At 41.7% G+C, this 23,797-nt stretch overlaps 1 protein-coding gene across 1 annotated transcript in view; it reads right to left on the bottom strand.

Annotated features, from left to right (window-relative positions):
• Positions 1-23,797, bottom strand: part of PCCA (propionyl-CoA carboxylase subunit alpha) — a 557,269-nt gene that overhangs the window by 496,961 nt on the left and 36,511 nt on the right. Inside the window, exons 3-4 of the mRNA XM_040425257.1 lie at positions 10,827-10,874; positions 8,372-8,440 (exon numbers count right to left, since the gene is read on the bottom strand). Of these exons, the coding sequence (XP_040281191.1) occupies positions 8,372-8,440; positions 10,827-10,874 (117 nt within the window). The remainder of the gene's footprint in view (positions 1-8,371; positions 8,441-10,826; positions 10,875-23,797) is intronic.

The following is a 23,797-nucleotide window of genomic DNA, read 5'->3' as shown; positions in this document are numbered from 1 at the left end:
GAATGCTACAGTATACAAGCAACACTGCCGAGGGGTCTGCACACTGGAGCTGACACTAATGTACTCCATCTTAATTTACCTGATCATTAACCTCAAGTTTGTTCAGCTGTAAAGCCGCAAACACTAATTGCTTCAACATCACAAAATCATATCTGTCCTCCTCATCTCCCCAGACAGCGGGGAGAAATTATCAGGGGTAAGCATGATAATATCGCATAAGTGATGACTCACATCACCTTGTGTCAGTCAAGCACAAGTTCATAAGAAAGATATTATTGAATCCTAAGGCCAAGAGTACACTACACTCCAGGAGCCAGATATACAGAACAGCAGGTCGCCGGCACAAGACCGGGCAGCTTGTAAAAGACGTTCACCCGCGCAGGAAAATAGCCCCGGCACATTTTCTTTTAGCAGGAACATGCCATGATGAACATCAGGTTGTACAAGTAGTTTATAGCTGATGCGGAACAAAACAGAAATAATGGCAGTTCCCGAAATCTGTGATCCCTTAAGGCTCATTATAATATATTAGCAGTAATTTAAAGGGAACCTGTCGGCTACTTCATGCTGCCCTCTGTGAGCCGCGAGGGTTGTTTTGAACAGTGTGTAATTTATGATTAAGATGCAATTTGGTCAAACTTACAGTTTAATCCTTGCAGTTGGTGGGTAGAGCCTGATAAATTCATGATATGCAGGGTCCCTCCTCCCACTGCTGATTAACAGCTTTCTCCCTATTACTGTACACAACGGGAAATCTGTCATTCAGCATCTGGTGGGCGGGGTGGCCTGCAGCTCATGAATACGCCGGACTCCTCCTTCACAGTGCCGGCTGGACACTGCATGGATTAAAGGGGTTGTTTGGCCTAGGAGCAAGCCCCCTATTCACAGCTGGTTCCGGTCCCCGCAGGACAAGGAAGTGGCTTGGTCCCGTGACCAATCACAGGCCTCAGCAGTCTTATGTGCTTGAACGATACATCACGGGATATGTTGGCACAAGAGGTCTGTGATCACAGACTAATATATAAAATTGCAGAATAATATATAAGAAGAAAAGCTCTACCAGCAAACTACTGGAGCCCAGCCTGTCAGTGACCAAATTTAAAATAATTTAGGCTGTCTCACAGTATTTTTGCGTACATAAATTTATTACTCATTAAAATACACTTGAATTAATATCAACATATCAGCATGATTGCATGTATAGACATAAATAGTGCGGAGCTCTCGCACACACCTATACGACTGGAGTACTCCAAAATATATAAGACCTTTTAGCTAGTGTTATTGGCGTTTTTCTGCAGACTTCAAATATATAGAAAGTTTAGTACTGATGCACTATTTTACCGGTTGTTGGAACCAGGTGGTTCAAGGAACGTCCTTTTTGCGATTATCGATGTAGAAAATGCTGTATTCAAGTATCGTCCGCTGGTGTTGGTGCCACCGCCTTCACCTGATGTTACTCCACCGGCTATCGTTGCGGAATGGGCTCCGACCTCGTTTCACACAGCGTCCCACGTGACTTCCCGGAAGACAGCACAGTGGAAGCTGATGCAGCAGAGTTCTTTCGGTATGCGGTCCGATTTTAATCACAAAGTTAGTTAGCTGGCAGCATTTCACATCTACTGAGGAAGGAACATAGTTCCGAAACGCGTCTAGTGTGAACCGGACCTAGCATTTGATGCGTTTTTTCAACTCTGCCTGAAAAAACATTTCTTCAAAATACTGGGATATATACCTCTAAAAGGAACAAGCCTAATAGCGATTTTAGCTATAAACTATCGGCCATAAGGACTGATCTATGCTGATATGCCTAATTTAGGTAACTTTGTGATTAAAATCGGACCGCATACCGAAAGAACTCTGCTGCATCAGCTTCCACTGTGCTGTCTTCCGGGAAGTCACGTGGGACGCTGTGTGAAACGAGGTCGGAGCCCATTCCGCAACGATAGCCGGTGGAGTAACATCAGGTGAAGGCGGTGGCACCAACACCAGCGGACGATACTTGAATACAGCATTTTCTACATCGATAAATCGCAAAAAGGACGTTCCTTGAACCACCTGGTTCCAACAACCGGTAAAATAGTGCATCAGTACTAAACTTTCTATATATTTGAAGTCTGCAGAAAAACGCCAATAACACTAGCTAAAAGGTCTTATATATTTTGGAGTACTCCAGTCGTATAGGTGTGTGCGAGAGCTCCGCACTATTTATGTCTATACATGCAATCATGCTGATATGTTGATATTAAAGTGTATTTTAATGAGTAATAAATTTATGTACGCAAAAATACTGTGAGACAGCCTAAATTATTTTAATATATAAAATTGCAATCTTAAAGCTTCCAATTTATGGTGTATTTTGATTTGCTAATGGTCTGGACTAGAGATGGGCGAATTTCATCGTTCATGTTTCGTTTGGTGGTAAAAGCAGAATTGCGTTATGGATTCCGTTACCACGGACCATGATGCAATTCTATGACGGAATGCATAACGGAACGCCTTTAGAGGCAGTCAGTCACAATAGAAGCCTATGGCCTGTATAACGGATCCGTCCCGTTTCCATTATGCAGGAGAGGACTGCCCTGCATAACGGAAATGGGACGGATCTGTTTTGCAGCCCATAGACTTCCATTATGACGGAATTAATAATGGAATGCCTCTAAAGGCATTCTGTCATAGAATTGCGTTATAGTCCATTGTGACGGAATCCATAACGCAATTCACCTTTTACCACCAAACGAAGCGTGAACGAATTTCAAAATATAAAAATTCGCTCATCTCTAGTCTGGATTAAAGGACAACAGAATTTTAAATTCACAGCGTAAAACAACTGTCTTAGGCCTCTTTCACACGACCGTATGGCTTTTTCAGTGTTTTGCAGTCCGTTTTAAACTGATCCGTTGTTCCGTTTTTTGTTTCCGTTGTGTTTCCGTTCCGTTTTTCCGTATGGCATATACAGTATACAGTAATTTCATAGAAAAAATTGGGCTGGGCATAACATTTTCAATACATGGGTCCGCAAAAAAACGGAACGGATACGGAAGACATACGGATGCATTTCCGTATGCATTTCGTTTTTTTTGCGGACCCATTGACTTGAATGGAGCCATGGAATGTGATTTGCGGCCAAATATAGGACATGTTCTATCTTTTAACGGAACGGAAAAACGGAAATACGGAAACGGAATGCATACGAAGTACATTCCGTTTTTTTTGCGGAACCATTGAAAGGAATGGTTCCGTATACGGACCGTATACGGAACACAAAAAACGGCCCGCAAAACGGGGGAAAAAAACGGTCGTGTGAAAGAGGCCTTAGTGTATGTTGTGACAATTACCTGGCGTTCATCTTTTTTCTCTCTGATGGTTTAGTAATCTGTACCTTATAACAATTCTGCCCTTGCTGTAATAGAAATCGATAGGGGACAGGGATTCTTTTCTTCACAATCTCCAGATTAGACATGTCACAAACTGGGAAGTCCCTAGACCCCAGAAATGCATCTCTGTATACCCCCTAATTGGTTTAAATCAAGGTCCTAGAGGTATTATTTCAGCTAACGGTAATCACCTTATTCAGGATCAGATCCTTTACTCACCCTCCCAGCAGATTCTTATTGAAAAAGTCATATCCCTAACCCGACGGCGGAGGATATGCAGGGGATACTAGCTTCCCCGACATCTGTTGCCCCCTCTGTAAACAACAAACTGATCTGAATCCGCATAGTACACCATAGCTATTTAACTTCTATGAGATTGCGTAGAAGTGGAGCTGCCCATCTTATACAATGTCATCGGTGGGAATTAGTTGATATTCTTAATGACATTACTGGTTGGAATTAGTTGATATTCTTAATGACATTACTGGTAGCCATATCCCATTCACACTACAGGTATGCCCATTTGGTCTGTTGCAGGAAAATCTATGGACATATCTTTTTTTTTTTAGCGCTGTTCAAAGCCAGGATGACCACTGCATTGAGGTGGATGGATCCTCACCCTCCCACTATTGCTAAATAGAAAACTATGGTTAACTCTATTATTATTTTTTTGAACACATCACATTTAAAGAGGACCTGTCACCTCTCCTGAGATGCCTGTTTTAATATCTTCTTGCATTCCCCATGTAATTACAATTCTGGAGCCTCTATTCTTATGGCTCTATGTTGTGCCATTCCTAGCAGTCTGCAGTAAGGGTACAGAGGGGAGGTAACCTGTTGGGGCGGGGTGTCCCTGCACAGTCTGACTATCCAATCAGTGCTGCCATTGTCAGTCTGTGCAGGGACACGCCCCCAACTGGTTACCTCCCCTCTGTACCCTTACTGTAGACTGCTAGCAATTCATTCATAACTTCTAGTAGAAATAATAAAGGAATAGCACAGAGCCATAAGAATAGATGCTCCAGATATTTTTTATTACATGGGGAATGCATGTAGCTATTAAAACAGGCAAGTAGCTATTAAAACATGTCAGGAGAGGTGACAGGTCCTCTTTAAAGGGGTTAACCGGTAATGTATATTGATGATCTATCCTCAAGGTGTCAGATCCCTGACGTTCAGCCATTAGAAGAGGTCAGCGCTCCGTGAGCACCGTGGCCTCTTCTCAAGCCATGTGACATTACCGTACATTGGACACATGGCCTAGCTGCAGCTCAGGCCCATTGAAGTGAACGGAGATGAGCTGCAGTACCAAGCACATCCACTATACAATGTATAACGTTATGCTTGGAAAGCTGACAGACGCCCGGTAAGATCACCAAAGCTAGGGTGACCGCCGCGGCTGCCTGAAACAGCTGATTGGCAGAGGTGCCGGAGAATAGTTCATCATTATCTTTACCTGGATAACTCCTTTAACTACAGAAAGTACCACTCTAAATTCCAGAAAGCCTGGGGAGTCTGGTGCTCTTTGCCTTGTACGCAATACTCCCCCACAGAACTTTGATGCTATCAGGTCCTCACTCCTTAGTTTAATTTACACTAATGGCTCATGCACAAACATTTTTCCGCATCAGATCCGCATTTTTTGTGGGTCGGATGCAGACATTAATTTCAACGGGGCCACTGAAAACGCTGATCGCAGCACCAGTGAGTGAAAGCACAGGGATGCGGCTCCCTCTGCCTTGTGATTGGAGCCCCAACAGTGAAATCACAGGGCTGCGATCGGTTGCCATGGCAGCCTGGACACTGCTGAAACGATCCAGGCCTGCCATTGCTTTCTCTATACTGAGCTATGCACAAGGCATAGTCCAGAATGGAGACTGTAAAAATCCTATTCACCCTAATTGAGATCTATTAGGGTGAATAGGAGAGGGGATCAAAAGATCCCATATACTAATACTAGTAAATAATAATACATAATAATAGTTATTTAAAAAAAAAAAAAGTTTTAAAAGTTAAAAAAATTAAAAACACCAATATATTAAGTTTAAAATCACCCCCCTTTCCCATATAAAAATAAACAATAAAAATAAAACATATTAAAGTATCACCGTGTCCGAAAATGACTGAACTATTAAAGCATATTTTAAAAATTCATGGACGGTGAACGCCATAACGGAAGAATAAATGAAAAACGCGCAATTCGCCATTTGTCTGGCATCTTGTCCCCTCCAAAAATAAACAGTAGTGAGCAAAATGACTTATGTACCACAAAAATAGTACCAGTAACAAATACAGTTAATTACACAAAAAACAAGCCTTCATACAGCTCTGTAGACTAAAATATAAAAAAGTTATGGCTGTCAGAATATGGCAATGCAAACAAAAACCTTGGCGGAATTTTGTCACACAGAATTTTTTTCCCGTTTTCCAGTCCAAGATATGGCAAATTAAATGGTGGCATTAAAAATGCACCTTGTCCCGCAAAAAATAAGGAAAAACTGAAAAATAAAACAGTTATGGTTATTGGAACGTGGGGAGGAAAAACCCAAAATGCAAAAATGAAAATAGGCCTTGATGCCTAAATGGTTATAAGCATAGAAAAACATACATCTTTAGGCCTCCTGCACACAACCGTTTTTTTTTTCTGTTTACCGGCCGTTTTTTGCGTTCCGTATTAGGTCCGTATACGGAACCATTCATTTCAATGGTTCCGCAAAAAAAAATGAATATACTCCGTATGCATTCCGTTTCCATATTTCCGTTCCGTTGAAATATAGAACATGTCCCATTATTGCCCGCAAATCACGTTCCGTGGCTCCATTCAAGTCAATGGGTCCGCAAATTTTTTTTAACACATACGGAAATGCATCCGTATCTGTTCAGTTTTTGCGGAACCATCTATTGAAAATGTTATGCCCAGCCCAATTTTTTCTATGTAATTACTGTATATGCCATACGGAAAAACGGAAACAAATAACGGAACAACGGATCCGTGAAAAACGGACCGCAAAACACTGAAAAAGCCATACGGTCATGTGAAAGAGGCCTTATGTGGTTATTTTATAGCTTGGTGGTTAAGTGGTTGGTTTTGCATGTAGCGATCCCAGGTTTAAATCTTGGGAGACATTTCAAAATGTTTTTCCTTCAGATATTTTTTTTATTCCACATTTATCCCATAAGAAAATTCCTTATCATATTGAGAATATTGTTTTTATTAGAAAGCTAATAAATATTACCGGTTTCTTTATAGTCATATATTGTGTCTGTGAATAAACCAGTAATCTGTTTTAACAAATAAAAACTCACTATTCTCAATATAGTAAGGCATTCTTATTATATTATTATATATTATAGTATAGTCTTTTATTACGGTTTTAAATGAGAGGGGGGGGGGAATATAAAAGAAAAAACTTAGATCACGCCTGGGAATTTAACCTAGGATCTCTACATGCATGATAGACCACTATACCACTAAGCTATAACATCACCACATAGACATATCTGTTTTGTCTATGTTTATAAGCTAACACATATTACTGGTGTCTTTATAATCATATTTTGTGTGGGAATAAAGCAGAAATATGTAGATTAGCTTTCTGGGCAGATCTCAGTGTGGTGAAGCTATAGTACATAGTGATATGATATATACATGATAGGACACAGCTCTGTCCTCAGTATGGATAGCCGTGTTAATCAAGGAAGGGGGCATATGCAGAGCACAGGGGATGTTACAAAGCAGTGCTCAAACGATTCAGCCCCGCCTCCTGGTGCTCCAATTGCTCATTAGTATATGAACAAACACAGATTTCTCTGCAGCTATTTATTGTACAGACAAAAGAAAGGTATAGTTTTAATCAGCATGATGAGATCTACCAGCCAGTATGTCTGGTTTAATAGGGTTGATCCTGGTGACAAAGCCTCTTTAATTTGGCCTTGGATTTTTGCTACTACAAAAAAAATAATCCAGATCCTACACATGCAGTTTTTGAAAAGAAGCAAGAAAAAGCAAAACGACAAAAACAAAGCCCAATTAACAAAGCCGCCAGTAGCAATAAAACTAAACGCTTATGTGTCCAGTGTTTCATATTTCCCATAGACCTTCAGCTAACATCTGCAGCTGGCGTTTTTATAAATAACAGATAGCAAGGAGCCCAATCCCACATTGATCCTGAGAACAAGGAGTTCTCAAGTGCCCCTTCTGAATGAAGTGAGATAAGTTTGTGGGATGACTGCATTAATTGTATACACGTCTGAAAAACCACAGCAGCATGGGGACGGAAAAGTAGAAGCCTGAACCAATATGCAGGTGTAATTACAAGTATGGAGTCCCCATTCACTTCTATGGGACGGCTCTGTTCAAGTGAATACTACAGACTTGTCCCAAGTGAATGGGGACTCCATACTTGTAATTACACCTGCTCACAACTGCAATTTCTGCAGCGAGCAGCGATAATAGAGAAGAGAAGGCAGTGGTCTTATAAGTGAGGCCTTCTCTTCAAACAGCTAATTGGCGGGAGTGCCGGGAATCGGAGCTCTGCCAATCTCATACTGGTGACCTATCCCGAGGACAGTAAACAAAGAGAGGTAGCGGCAGCATCTCCAGTGAATCCTTTATTGGAGGGACTTTACAGAAATTGCGCCATAAAATCAAGCAGCAACGTTTCGGCTGTATCCCATGACAAAGGCTTGACAAAGGTGGGATACAGCCGAAACGTTGCCGCTTGATTTTACGGCACCATTTCTGTAAAGTCCGTCCAATAAAGGATTCACTGGAGATGCTGCCGCTACCTCTCTTCATTTACTATACGGCCGACTGCTGAGGATCTGCGGTCGTGGCTCGGCTGTTGCATTACCGGTGTGGCCATTTATGTCCGTGGGTGCTGCTCTACAAACACATTTGTCTACTATCCTAAGGATAGGTCATCAACAGTAAAAAGTGGACAACCCCGTTAAGCTTTCAAACTGTTGAAATTAAATTGCACAAGGAAACTTACCGCTGCCGAATCAACATCACTGTGTACTGCAACTGTTTTTATACCCAGCTTTCTGCATGTCTTGATTACCTGGTGGTGCAAAGATTGATTTTATTAGGCATATAGCCATATTTCATATGATTTTGTGATCAGTTATACGGTGTTCACTTATTCCAGATTGGTAGGACCAAAACAAATCAGCTGACTTCAGGACCCCCTTCACGGTTTACCAGGCACAGCAGTGTTATTTTCGCAGTCTCTGTACTTGGCAATGCAGCCCAGTCTCATTCATTTGAATGGGACAGAGTGGCGGGGAGTTGCAATACCAGGCACAGCCACAACCAATTGTACAAAGCTGTGTCTGGTAGACAATGCAGGGATGTAGGTCACTGTTAGAGATGAAACGGGACGGATCCGTTATGCAGACCATAGACTTCTATTATGATGGAATGAATAACGGAATGCCTCTAAAGGCATTCTGTTATACATTCCGTCATAGAATTGCGTTATGGTCCGTGGTAACAGAATCCATAACGCAATTCTGCTTTTACCACCAAACAAAGCGTGAACGAATAACATGAAATTAGCTCATCCCTAGTCATTTATGTTTGCGAGGGGGTGCAAATTGACCAAAAAACAGCAAAACGCGAATTTGGATTCTTTTTTCAGGTAGGGAGTCCACTGCACATTATAAATATTTTAATAGTTAACACATTTTAAGATGCAGTAATACAGGGCTTGACAAATTTCCTTGGAATCTAGGAGCCAGCTAAAAAAGTTAGGAGCCAGGCGGAGCCGCGTCATAAAATCTATATTGCGATATAATTTTAAGCATGTGCGATATGCAATATATTAGACTAGTGATACACTGGCGCTTGCACTGAGTTGAACTGACGCAGCGGTACCGCAACGGTATCGCCACCGTTGGAAATCAAATAAATGATGTGCGCAATATATATCTTAGGTACTGCGCGACCTATACCCCCTATTGCTTTCTATATCAGAATGGCACCATGAAGGTACGCAGTGGTTATAACAGAGACTTACAGTTTGATTGGGATGTCTTTATCCTAGATGTTCCTCTGTAGACGCTGTTCTTCTATTTTTCTATATTTGAAGGGGGGGGGGGGTGTTTAAACTTTTTTTTTTTTTTACTTTTTATTTAATAACCATTAGCCTCCTTAAGGGCTAGAACCCTTGTCATATTCACCCTAATAGAGCTCTATTAGGGTGAATAGGACTTTACACTCTCCCTGCTGCTTTGTGCACACAACAGCAGGGAGCTGACCATGGCAGCCAGCCTATCATGTGCCCCCCAGCCTCTGATCAGCCCCTCCAGCCTCTGATCAGCCCCCTCTGGTAACAAAGCCACCCCTCCTCCCTCCCCAGTATTAATCATTGGTGGCAGTGGCCACAGGGTCCCCCTCCTCCGCCCCCGCCCCCCATCATTGGTGGAAGTGGGCAGTTCCGATCGGAGTCCCAGCAGTGTAATGCTGGGGCTCCGATCGGTTACCATGGCAGCCAGGACGCTACTGAAGTCCTGGTTGCGATGGTATGTTAGTGAGCAGCATTATACTCACGTGCTATAAGCATTAGCAATGAGCCGCACAGACAGAAGAAGGAGCGCCCGGAGGCCACGGCGCATTTGAGTATAATGCTGCTCACTAACATACCATGCCACCAATGCAGACAAATATTCCCGGCACCCGACCTCTGACAGGACGCTGTGATCCGCGCGATTAACCCCTCAACTGAGGGGTTAATCGCGCGGATCACAGCGTGCAGTCATAGGGGCCGGGATATGGCCGGCACATTGGTATTCAGGCATTCATTGGTGGCGCAGTGGCCACAGTCCCTCCCCTCCTCCTCCTCTGTTCTCATTGGTGGTCAGCGGCAGCCGCGCACAGTGGGGAGGGAGGGACTGCTCAGGAAACCATGGTGCACGTCGAGAGCGCATCTTTGAAAACGGGCTGACAAATACCCAAGAGCCAGGACCAAATTCCTGGTCGCCATGGCGACCTGGCGCCTGGGATTTGTCGAGCCCTGCAGTAATACCTGTTTATTCCTCTATATAACAATGGGAAAGGGAGCATCTGAATTATTAACATATTTGTGCTTATATTTTTAATTTTCCTTTTTTTTTTTCTTTTTTTTTTTTTTTTCTTTTACTGTCATTTAAATACCCCTTGCTACTGCAGTCTATGGGATTTCGACAGACATCCTATCAAACCCAACAGCAGGCAGAAGTCCAAACCAATAATGAGACAGGAGGTGTACTTCAGGTTCCGTTTGGGCATTGTACCTAAACTGTAGTCACAAATCACAGCTCTACCCTAATGGAGCTGATCTAAAAAGCAGCAAGATCTGTGAAACCTAAATGGCAGGTAATCATTCCCTGTAGTTACTGACTTAGATTTAATACTGGACAGTACATTGAATATAACTATAGATGAGGAATTGGAGTGGAGACACTTACCCTGCACGCAATCTCTCCTCTGTTGGCAATTAGAATTTTGTCAAAGGTCTATATTAAAGAAAAAAATAATAAGTGTTATTTTGCAGGATGAGAATAACCAAGATGTTATTAAAAAGTTGCCCTTTTTGGTAAATTTTCCTACCACAAAAGAAAACCAAAGCGCAGATATTTTATTCCTAGAAGCTAGAAAAGGTGTTAAAGGGGTATTTCAATATACAAGATTTTACTCCTATTGAAAGTATGCAGTACAAAGTAAAAATCCTCAATATATAGTACTAGCAGAAGAACCCGGCTTCGCACAGGTATAGGGTAACTGTCATATTTTCATGAAAAAAAATTTTTTTTTGCATATGTTACTGCTGCAGCAGCATTCTGCATAAAGCAATCTTTAGTTTCTTCTAGGGTTGTTGCAGGTATCGAAATATCGATGCTTTTGTCCCGGTATTGGTTCGGTACCGGGATTTGCCTTTTATCGATACTAGGCTGCCCAATATCAGAGAACATGGAGCACACTGCTGTCAGCGCGTGCTATATTCCCTCGGCAGCACAGGGGAGAAGGAGTCACTCTCTCCTTCCCCCTGTCCTGCCGCTGCCAATGAGGAGAGAGGGGCGGGTGTACTTCGCCACCAATGAAAATGAACGTCTAATAGAGATACTGGAGGCGGGTGCGGCGGCAGAATCACGTAGCCTGCACCCGACTTTTATGAGAGGGCGCTGGGTGCCGCACCTGAGGGGTTAACTGCCGCAGATCGCAGCGCCATGTCATAGAGGTCAGGTGCCAGCTATGTGATTCTGCCGCCGACACCCACCTCTTGTTTCTGTATTTGACGTTAATTATCATTGATGGCCCAGTGCGCCCCCCCCCCCCCAGTATTAAAATCATTGGTGGCGCAGTGCGCTTCCACCCCATCAACCCCCCCAGTATTAAAATCATTGGTGGCAGTGGCCATAGGGTCAACTCCTCTTCATTAGTGGTACAGTGGCAGTTGTGATAGGAGCCCCAGCAGTGTAATCCTGGGGCTCCGATCGGTTACCATAGCAGCCAGGACGCTACTCAAGCCCTGGCTGCCATGGTAATCTCCCTGCTGCCATGTGCACTATGCACAGGGCAGCAGGGAGAGTGTGAAGTCCTATTCACCCTAATAGATCTCTATCAGGGTGAATAGGACAAGGGATGAAAAGATACCAGCTTCTAGCCCCTAAGGGGGCTACTAATACTTATTAAATAAAAAGTAAAAAATAGAAATAAAAAAAATATATATATATATTAAGTATAAATCACCCCATTTCCCAATTTTACATATAAAATATATAAGCGATAAATAAACAAACATAATCACATATTGCCACGTCCGAAAAGTTCAAACTATTAAAATATAAAAAAAAAATCTACTATGCGGTGAACGCCGTAACAGAAGAAAAAAAAAAAAAAAAACTACGTGATTCCCCATTTTTTTGGTCACCTTGTCCCCCCCCCCCCCAAAAATAGGATAGGACTGTTCGATTATGGGCTGGACATTCCATAAAATGCGGCATGCACGCAGCTTTTTTGGTATTTTTTTTTTTTTTTTCGCGTGGCATCGAATGGTATCAAGTATTGCAATGCTTTTTTATGGTATCAAAACCAAATCAAAATTTTGGTATCGCAAGAACCCTAGTTTCTTCACATACCACTGTTTTCCTTGAGTTTTTCCCTTAGTTACAGCTGTTTAAACATTTACAATATGAGGACCTTCTCAAGATGGCTCCTCTGCCAGTTCTCTGAGGTCAAAACTGCTTTCCCTCACTTCCCATACACACTTGCTGTAGCCAGCAGCTCCCTGGCAGCCAATCAGATTGGATTACTGAGAGACACGCCTCCTTACTCTGAAGCCTAATGCAGGAATGCAGTGTGGAAAATCTGCACAAAAAATTACATGCTGTGTATTTCAAATTCCACACTGGAGGTCAATACCCACGTGTAAAATGTTTGCTCCGCGTAGAGAAAATTTAGAAAATATAATCTACTAAGGCTACTTTCACACTTGTGGCAGAGTTATCCGGCAAGCAGTTTAGTCGCCTGAACTGACTGCCGGATCAGGCAATCTGCATGCAAACGGACAGCATTTGTAGACGGATCCAGATGCGGATCCGTCTCACAAATGCACTGGAAGAACGGATCCGTCTCTCTGTTTGTCATACGGACAGACGGATTTGATTCTATGTTTTTTCACATTTTTACCGGTCTGCGCATGTACAGACCAGAAGGACGGATCCGGTATTCCGGTATTTTTAATGCCTGATCCGGCACTAATACATTTTAATGTAAATTAATGCCGGATACGGCATTCCGGCAACTGGTCCCGAATTTTGGACAGAGAGAATACAGCAGCATGCTGTGGTATTTACTCTGTCCAAAACACCGTTCAGTGACTAAACTGAAGACATCCTGATGCATCCTGAACGGATTTCTCTCCATTCAGGATGCATGGGGATGAAACTGAACAGTTCTTTTCCGATATCTGAACACGTGCAGATACCCAAAGAAAATAACTGGAATATATAGGTTATAGAAAATATACAAGTATTTTCTACAAGTAACAGAGGGTTTTTGTTTTTTGTTAGTGATGGGTCAAAGTTTCTGGTTTAGCATTACAGATACTATGACATGAATGCCATGAAAGAAATTCAAACATACCAGGAGAAGAGTCTTGGAATACTCTCCAGCGGCATCGGCTGTATGTACATTTGGCAATGGAGCAAAGGACAGTGGATTCCGCTTCATTACACATGTGCTTGATGTGAACGGCATGCATAGTGCCGGAAGCTGCAACACCCCTGGCATCATCTGCTCCGTGTGCATGCACCCGATTCTCCTGTAGAAGAGTCTCGGCATGTTTGAATTTCATGTACTTTATTTTGCAGAGACAGATAGGTGTGCAATGGTGACAGGTTCCCTTTAAACAAAGTTATGATGTGTAAAGTAACCAAATTAACCTGAGATGAGTCAGAGCTTGAAAATATGACTCTTCTCTGGTCACACAAGTAAGATATGACTCTTATGTTAATTGGCATATGTATCAAATCGTTTTTTTACACAATAAAAGCACAGAGAGCTATGGGGATTGGGTATTGCGGATGTGCTAGCGGCCATCTAGCAACCCATGTCCTCAGCTCTATACCCAAAATCCCAGTGACAGGTTACTTTTAAGTAGCAGGCTACATAGAGCGGCGCCCAGGGAGCTCCCTGCACTTACTATTATTCCTGGGCGCCGCTCCGTTCGCCCGCTGTGCCCCAGTTACAGTCTCCTGCTCCGTATGCCAATTACTACTATCGGAGCGATGGGGAGGAGACATCAGCTTCTCTCCTGGGCGTTCCTTCTCAGATCCGACACTGAATTCAATGCAAGTCAATGGTGATGGAAACGGGGACGAGCCTCCCTAAAAATCGCGGGTGAGGCTAGGGAGGCTCGTCCTCATCACCTCCTGCCATTGGCTGCTTCCCCCCCCCCCCCCACCTCCCTCCTCAACAGCAGATGTTTTCATCCGCACACGGGGAGAAGTTGCAACGGCGGTGTAAAGACCAGGAGTGGTGCAGGGAGCCAGGCAAGTATTTTCATTGTGAGGGGACCAGCGTAGGGGGGGCTTTTTATAGTCTTGAGTAACCCTTTTATGGCTCGAAAAGGGCATAACTTTTTTTTTCTGACGACATTCATATGAGAGCTTGTTTTATAAGGGGAAAATTGTACTTTTTAAATGGTGTGGGGTACACCAGGGGAATCATTTTTTTTTCGTGTGGTATCGCAATACTTTATGGTATCGAAATCGAATAAAAAATTTGGTATCGCAACAACTCTAGCAGGATCAGCTCCTGAGTCCAAAACATGATATATTAATACAGCACAGAGTGTTAACTACCAGTGCAACATAGAGCAGGAGAGGTCTTTTTCTATTCATGGCTATCCTCAAAATAGGCCATCAATATCTGATTGGCGGGGGTCTGACAACTAGTTGCACTACCAATCAGCTGTTCTGAAGTAGCTGTGGAGCCAGAAATACACAGCATCATCCACTGTTTAGTGTAACAATCATTATCACAATCACACAGCAATAACAAAGATTTGGTTATTTACGGCCACCATTTATTAAAGGATTTTTCTTTTTTTTTTATGAAGAAATGTTGCTTAGTTTAGATTAAAAATATGCTTAGTCTGTTTACTCTGAAGTAGAGTAAAAAAATATCCTATCCTTTTGCTTTAACCACTATGAAGTTTGTGATTAGCTTTGCAAAGGTAAATTATGATTACTGATGTTCACACTGTGTCTGCGGTAAATTATTAAGGTCTACAACCTGCACAAGAATAATGGAAGGACATGCCACTACATCTGCAGCCAACTTATGGATGTGATAGAGGACTTGCCTAGCAAGGCGGTGTGGCTTGAAACATGACTGAGAACAACCGAGACTATTCATAGCAGCATATTAGTAAGTTAGAAACATAATTCTTTATCAGGGCATGGCCACATGTAGTGGGTCCACATCGGATTTTTCACAGCAAAAATCTGGTGCAGAGATCCTCTGCCAAAAAAATAAAATAAAAAATAATTGTAGGTGGTTTTCTGATGCTTTAAAGTTTTGCATTTCGTTTGAAGCCACGGGGAAAACCCACAGCATAAACGGACATGCAGTGGACTTAAAATCTGCAGCATAAGTCAGCTTAGGCTCCATTGACACGTCTGCAAGTGTTGTCCGCACCCGTTCCGCAATTGTGCGGAACGGGTTCGGACCTTTTCATTCTCTATGGGGACTGAATGGATGGGGAGAGCACACTATGTGCTCTCCGCATCCGCATTTCAGGAGCGCAGCCCCGATCTTCCGGTCCGCAGCTCCGGAAAAAAAAAATAGAGCATGTCCTATTCTTGTCCACAATTGCGGACAAGAATAGGCATTTCTATGAGGGTGCCGGCCGGGTGTATTGCGGATCAGCAATGCACTACGGACGTGTCAATGGACCCTTATGCTGCTTGTTTTCTCTGCAGCAAGTGTGTGAGATTTCTGAAATCTTAAAGAGCCTCTGTCAGCATGAACGTTATTAAACCAGACATACTGCCCGATAGGGTTGATCATGCTGATTAAACGATACATTTATTTTGTCTGTATCTTAAACATCTTCAGAAATATGTTTTTTTTTTTAATCACATAAAAAATGAGCACGTTAGAGCACCAGGGAGCGGGCCTGAATCCTTAGAGCACTCTCCTGTGCTCTTCACACTCCCCCCTCCCCTTGATTAACAGGACTAGACATCAGCATGCTGAGGACAGAGCTGTGTACTAGCATGTATGTATCATATACAATATTTACTAAACTTAGCCTTACCATCTTGAGATAGCTCAGAAAGCTGATACATATTACTGCTTTATTCAGGGTCACAATATTTACTCCAGTTTTGAATCTTGGGAAAGGCTTAGATTTTTTTTCTTCAGATATTTTATTCCTTCCTCATTTAACCCATAATAAAAGGCTATAGCCTGATCATATTGAGAATAGTGTTTGTATAATCATATTGTGCCTATGAATAAACCAGTAATATGTATTGGGTTTCTAAGCATAAAAAAATACTATTCTCAATATAGTAAGACTATAGCATTTTATTATGGGTTAAAAGAGAAAAAAAAAAACAGAAGAAAAAAAAAATCTATAAGTCTGTCCTAGGACTTCAATTTAGAATCTCTATATGCAAGGGTGACCACTTACCATCAGGCTAAAGCACATAGAGAAGAATGGCTTTTCTATTCTTAGAAAGCTAACACATATTACTGATTTCTTTATAATTATATATTGTGCTGTGAATAAAAGCAGTAATATGTATATTAGCTTTCTAAGTATAGAAATACACTCTTCTCAATATGGTAAGGCTATAGTAAGTAGTCTATATTATATGTACATGCTATGACATAGCTCTGCCCTGTCAATAAAGGGGAGGGGAAAGTGTGCAGATCACAGGGGTGGTTCAAAAGCAGTGCTCAAGGATTCAGCCCCAACCCCTGTTGATCCAACATGTGCATTTGCATATGAATAAAAACACATATCTTTGTAGCTGTTTAACATACAGACAAAACAAAAAGGTATCATTTTAATCGGCATGATCAATCTTACAAGGCAGTAAGCCTGGCTTAATAGCGTTGATAATGCCGACAGAGGCTCTTTAACCACTTTATAATAAAATAGACCGGCACTCAAACATATGGGTTCACGTGAGAGACCAAGCAGGTATAGTTTAGAAAAATAGTGGTGAAGTTTATTATTCTATAAAACTCATTGGCATAAAACATACATTCACATAAAATGGGATACTGAATGCACAGTCTCCTATGTGGGATCGTAGATGAGCTGTCTCATGAATAGAATCCGCAATGACGCATATTGACCTGTAATGTTGCAGCTGGTTAAATAATACCAAGTGGGTATGTAGATAAATGAGTCCCGCTATATAGGTAAGTCTTATTATGCTGGTAAATCCTATTGGTAAAGTTCGTAGTAATCAATCACATTATATGACTCTTTGAGTACTCACTGTTTGGTAGTGCGCAAACTTGTGGCGTCCCACGTGTCAAGGCGCTTACCTCGATGTAGATAGGATCAGGTACAAACGGCAGAATATGGTTGCTCACTGATAACATGGATCGGAGCTCCGATGAATTACCCTTATTCCCACGAGATGAGCCGTTACCTTTTTTTCGTATGGTATACAATACAGACTCAAAATCGCAGGCTGAAAATCACAGTGAATTTTCGATCTTTTTATCGCGGAAGTAGGAATTTGCCTTACTTTCGTATATTGCTGTAGATAAATTGCCGTAGGTAAATTCGATCCCCATTAATACTTTGTTTCACAGAAAACCCAAAATTTCTAATTCGGCATTTAGCCCTGCAGGTGATAGACTACCAAAGTCAAAAATTCATCTAGACTCCCTCCTTGACATTTTTACAATGTGGTTGCCGCCCCTCCAGTGTCTATCCACCTTCTCCAGGGCCGCAAATGCCAAACCACTTTAATCCTGATTGTGGAAATCTTTAAAGTGTTTGGATAACAGATGGTTGGTCATTCCTTGTTTTTATATTGTTGATGTGTTCGGCCAAGCGTACCCTAAGGAGTCGCTTTGTTCTGCCAATGTATTGTTTTTGGCACGGACACTGGATGATGTAGATGACACTGGAGGAGTTGCAGGTGAGGCATTCTTTGATGTCAAAGACAAAATGGTTCTGTGTAGACGCAAACCTCTCAATCTTCTTTGTGGGGGTAGTATTCCTACAACCTACCACATCTGTAAAAACCCTTCATTTGTACCCAATTTTGCAATGAAACCGTTTTTTCTGATAATTTTTTACTGTAGGTGCTAATTTTAGACCTAAATTGGGTGCTTTTGTAAATGTAAATGATGGGAGATGTGTTTAATAGGTTTAATCCGGCGGAACTGTCTGACCGGGATGTTTAACAACCACCTTGGAAAATGACAGCTCGTAAAAAGAATGAAATTATTCTTTGCAGTTGATTCCTGGTAAGTGTTACATACAAATTTTTCCCCCTCCATTTTAATTTGTATATCCAGGAATTCAGTATACTCTTTGTTGATATTTGACGTAAAAATTCAACCATCTAGGTTATCATTGATGTCTAAAAAAGTTTTCAGTTGAGACTCTCCATTGTTCGAAATGAACAGGACGCCATCTATATAACGTCTCCATAGGACCAGAGCCGTCCCCAGTTTGGGAGTGATGTTCCCATTGTGCCAAATAAAGATTAGCATAACTGGGGGCGAACCTGGTCCCCATGGCGGTCCCACGCTGCTGTAAATAATAATCACCCTCAAAATAAAAAAAGTTGTGATGTAGGATGTACTTGGCTCCTTCTACCAAAAAATCTATTTGTTTACCACAAAGTTTGCAATTCATCTCAAGTTGTGTTTTCATTGCAGAAGTGCCACGACATATTATCAATCGACATTGGCACTTTGTTTTGAAAGACAAGACTATGGGACCTCTATTAAACACATCTCCCCTCATAACATTTAAGAAAAGCACCCAATTTAGGTCTAAAATTAGCACCTACAGTAAAAAAAAAATCTGAAAAAAACAGTTTCATTGCAAAATTGGGTACAAATGAAGGGTTTTTACAGATGTGGTAGGTGTGTAGGAATACTACCCCCACAAAGAAGATTGAGAAGTTTGCGTCTACACAGAACCAATTTGTCTTTCACATCAAAGAATGCCTCACCTGCAACTCCTCCAGTGTCATCTACATCATCCAGTGTCCGTGCCAAAAACAATACATTGGCAGAACAAAGCGACTCCTTAGGGTACGCTTGGCCGAACACATCAATATAAAAACAAGGAATGACCAACCATCTGTTATCCAAACACTTTAAAGATTTCCACAATCAGGATTACAGTGGTTTGGCACTTGCGGCCCTGGAGAAGGTGGATAGACACTGGAGGGGCGGCAACCACATTGCAAAAATGTCAAGGAGGGAGTCTAGAGGAATTTTTGACTTTGGTAGTCTATCACCTGCAGGGCTAAATGCCGGATTAGAAATTTTTGGTTTTCTGTGAAACAAAGTATTAATGGGGGGAGTGCCCCTTACCGTTTATCAGCACTGGGATGTCATCTTGGTGCTGGGCAAACCCCCCTTACATTTCATCTGATATTCCATTTGATATTTAATCTGAAATCTCACCTTCTACTTCATCCGATGCTTCATTTGATATATCCAGTAAAAGTTCACAGCTTATTTGATATTGTGCAAACAACTTATTTTATTAATATATTGTATTCATATTTTATTCTCATTATATTTTATTGAATATATATGATTATTTTTTAATTCAAAAGTTGGAAAGCAATTTGAAAACATTGGCTGTCACTGCTATTATATTTAGCAACTAAATATCAAAAAAACGCATATGCATGTGAAAAAACGCATCACTACCGCAATGTCGCAACAGAGAAGAGGGCTGTATAAGATCTTCCAGGTCATCTCTCACCCATGTTTTTCATCTTTTCCGAATTTGACGGGATCCGCCCTAGCAATCAACAGATAGGTATATAATGACCTGGACTCTCCTATACGAATAAACCCACTGAGGAAGAAATAGGGATCCATTTCGAAATGCGTCTGGGAGCTATGGTTTATTCATAAAGAGTTCAACACTTTAGCATGGCCATGCACTGTTGAAAGATATCTACGAAAAAAACCTTCACGAGAAAACGAGTGAAAACTCACTGGGGATCGAACTTACCTACGGCAATTTATCTACAGCAATATACGAAAGTAAGGCAAATTCACTGCAATTTTCAGCCTGCGATTTTGAGTCTGTATTAAATACCATACAAAGAAAGGTAACAGCTCATCTAGCGAGAATAAGGGTAATTGGTCGGAGCTCCGATCCATGTTATCAGTGAGCAACTATATTCTGCCGTTTGTACCTGATCCTATCTACATCGAGGTAAGCGCCTTGAAATGTGGGACGCCACAAGTATGCGCACTACCAAACAGTGAGTACTCAAAGAGTCATATAATGTGATTGATTGCTACGAACTTTACCAATAGGACTTACCAGCATAATAACACGTACCTATATAGCGGGACGTTATTCATTTATCTACATACCCACTTGGTATTATTTAACCAGCTGCAACATACAGGTCAATATGCGTCATTGCGGATTCTATTCATGAGACAGCTCATCTACGATCCCACATAGGAGACTGTGCATTCAGTATCCCATTTTATGTGAATACCAATGAGTTTTATGGAATAATAAACTGCACCACTATTTTGTTAACCTATACCTGCTTGGTCTCTCACGTGAACCCATATGTTTGAGTGCCGGTCTATTTTATTATATAGTATTCATTTATTTTGAAAGGGTGATTCATTTTAGACAGTGGCACCTATCCGTGAATATAGAGGCTGAGCCGTCTTACTACCAAACCTCTATAACCACTTTGCCTATACTGTAAATGCTGTTTATTTTCCAAACCAAATTCCCCTGCAGAAAATCCACAACACTTATTACATAAGGTCATGCACAATTTTTGAATATTCAATGGCTTATCAGAGAACAAAACAACAAACAATCATGAGAGCAATTTCAGGTAAAAGAGAAACATGAAAATAAACCCCAGCCATGAGGTGAGTGATCTAACAGTCTAAATGAGGACACTTCCACATAATAACGGGAAGCAAAGCTCATGTGTAATCTACATAGCACCTTGGGCACCTCAAGTTGAGTTTGTCAATCTGTATAGAAGCATCGTTCTCTCTTGCATTATGTAAGTGAGGCAAGATGTAATACATCACCTTTGGAAGAAAGGGGTGGAGAAGGCAAACTAACAAGGAAAAAAACAGAAGAGGAAGAGAATTGTGGGGGAACCTGGAGCCTATCCTTGAGCAAGACGGCATACTAGTGGAGGTCTACAACTGCTAAAGAGAATATAGAATGGTACCCCCAGAAAACAAACGCAATACACAGAGATATGGGAGGGATGGAGGGATCAACCAATTGTGGTACAGTAAGTGGAGGATGACTGGAAAGTAGCCAGTGATAGAATGTTGTCATGTAGTAAGTGGAGCCTCTGGGGTCTGAGCAATCCGTTTCATCCTTTGCGTCATATCAATATCTCAAAACCAGTCTGTATGATCTATAGTTTCCATTTGCATGGGATAACTGAATTACCTGCCTGTACAATGTAATGGGTGAAGCCTTTACACACAGTACGACATTTTTAACAGTCTTAAAGTGGTCAATCCCTTTTAGTTTTCCTATGAGTGCCACCCTCCCTCCCCCATACCAGATTTATAAAATGTCCTGGTTTCAAGTGGAACACAAAAGCTGGAAACTTCTTTGTTTTGGACAGTGGTTTTACTTTTCAGAAGTTTTCTAAACTTGACTACACTAATAGAGACCTCAGAATGAAGACAAATTTCCATATGTGACTGGTAATTTTCTTTTTGGATCACTAACAATATTAGAGTACACACTAGATTATAGAACTAGCCAATGCAACCCATATGGACCTTCAAAGACTATTCCCTTCTACAAAGGTCTAAGTTCACATGGGTGTTTTAGGAAACTACTTGGCTCATGTAAAGCACCCAAGCAATGTTTTCCCCTTTGAAAGATATCTTTCAACCAGACTTCCTGAGACTGTTAAAAGAACTTACATAGCTTGTTATTGTATGTTATACCTCTGATACTATACAAACACACATCTGAGTCTCTGAACATGAAACAGGTTGACACAACTAGAAAGGAAATATATTTGTTCCTGCAAATAAATTTCATTTTTGATCTAGATAACATGATGTGGTGTACCATATTTAGCAATGGAATTACACATGCAGTATTTAGATCATTTACAATAAAGCTTATGCGTACTACTCAGTGAAAGAAGAATACAAAAAAGTAGTACTTTACAGGATATTTAGTCTTGAACAAGGTACGGCTATAATCACATCCAGAAGAAAAAAACAGAACTCTGCTTTTCCTAGCAAAACAACAAATACCTCAGTGGAACGCAACAGACCCCATTAAAAGTCAATACCATATGGCAACTTTGTTGAATATGTCAATTGACAAATCCCACTGGCCATGCGTGCGCAGTTCACTGCCGGCCCGAACATGCACACTGCGATGGGGATATACCGTACTTACCTCTCTCTCGCTCGGCTTGGCTCCAGTCTTCCCGCTTGCTTCCGGTCCGCCCCCTCGTTGCTGGTTTGCGCCCTTCGGCCTTACAGGGCGGGACCAGCAAGAGGCTGGGGAGGGGTAATATGAAAAGAAGGCAGAGCTGCCTGGGCACCTAAAACAAGAACCTCGCCACTGGGCACTTGCGAGCCCTCATTTGCATATAGATAAAACTACGTTTTTTTCAGCTGGTGAAAAAGTCAGAAGAACACAACAAAGGTACCATTGGAATATTGTGTTGTTGTGCTAGAGCGCCATGTAAGCAGTATATATTGTCAAATTTTGGTGAAAGACTCCCTTTAAAGTGGTTGTGCAGTGGTATAACACTGATGACTTACTCTCAAGATAGGTTATTAATATCAGATCGGTGGGAGTCCAACTCCAGATACCCCTGCCGAAAAGCTGTTTGAAGGGGGTCGCGGCACTTATGCAAGCACCGCTTCCTTTTGAAAGTTTACCTGCATGTCGTCTCCTTTGTAGCAGCAGCAGCATAGTGCATAGTGCATAGTAATTACAACTGCTCCGTTGCATTCAAGTGAATGGGACGAGCACATGTAATTACACTGCACCACTGCTACAAAGGCCACAGTGCTCGGATGAGCTCCACAAACCCTTCAAACAGCTGATCGGCAGAGGTATCTGGAGTTGCACCCCCGTCGATCTGATCCTGATGACCTATCCTGAGCATAAGTCACCAATATTATACCATTGTACAATCCCTTTAAGTTTCGCTACCCCTCCCTCCACCGTTAACTCAACTACACAAAGAGTGAAAGCTTCTATGCCTTTATATACAGGAAGGGCTGTCCATCACTGTGTGGGTGGCAAAAGCTAGGACTCTGAAGGGTTGGTGCAATTCACCAAATACAGTGGGCTTATTTCAATTATGAAGCGCTTACGTATTCCGCAGCACTGTACAGAGATTGTAGTCACTCACATTGTTCCTTCTATAGATTTGGAGTGTGGGAGGAAACTGGAGAACCCAGAAAAATCAAAAACAAGGGGAGAACATAGAAATTCCACGTAGATGTCGTCTTGGTTTCATTCAAACCCAGGACTCCAATGCTGTAAAGAAACAGTGCTGACGTGCCACCATGCTGCCCTTGCACCTTGAGTTTAGGGGTGTTTTAGGTTCCTTCACATACTGCATTAAAGCTCCACGGGCCATAAACTTCTTGATCAAATTAGCAACAGTGGTCCCAGAAATATCAAGCAGAATAGAGTACTCTATAATTACAAAAC

Source organism: Bufo bufo, chromosome 3 (assembly GCF_905171765.1).
Source record: "Bufo bufo chromosome 3, aBufBuf1.1, whole genome shotgun sequence".
NCBI lineage: Eukaryota > Metazoa > Chordata > Amphibia > Anura > Bufonidae > Bufo > Bufo bufo.
This window is presented reverse-complemented; position numbering and strand designations above follow the sequence as displayed.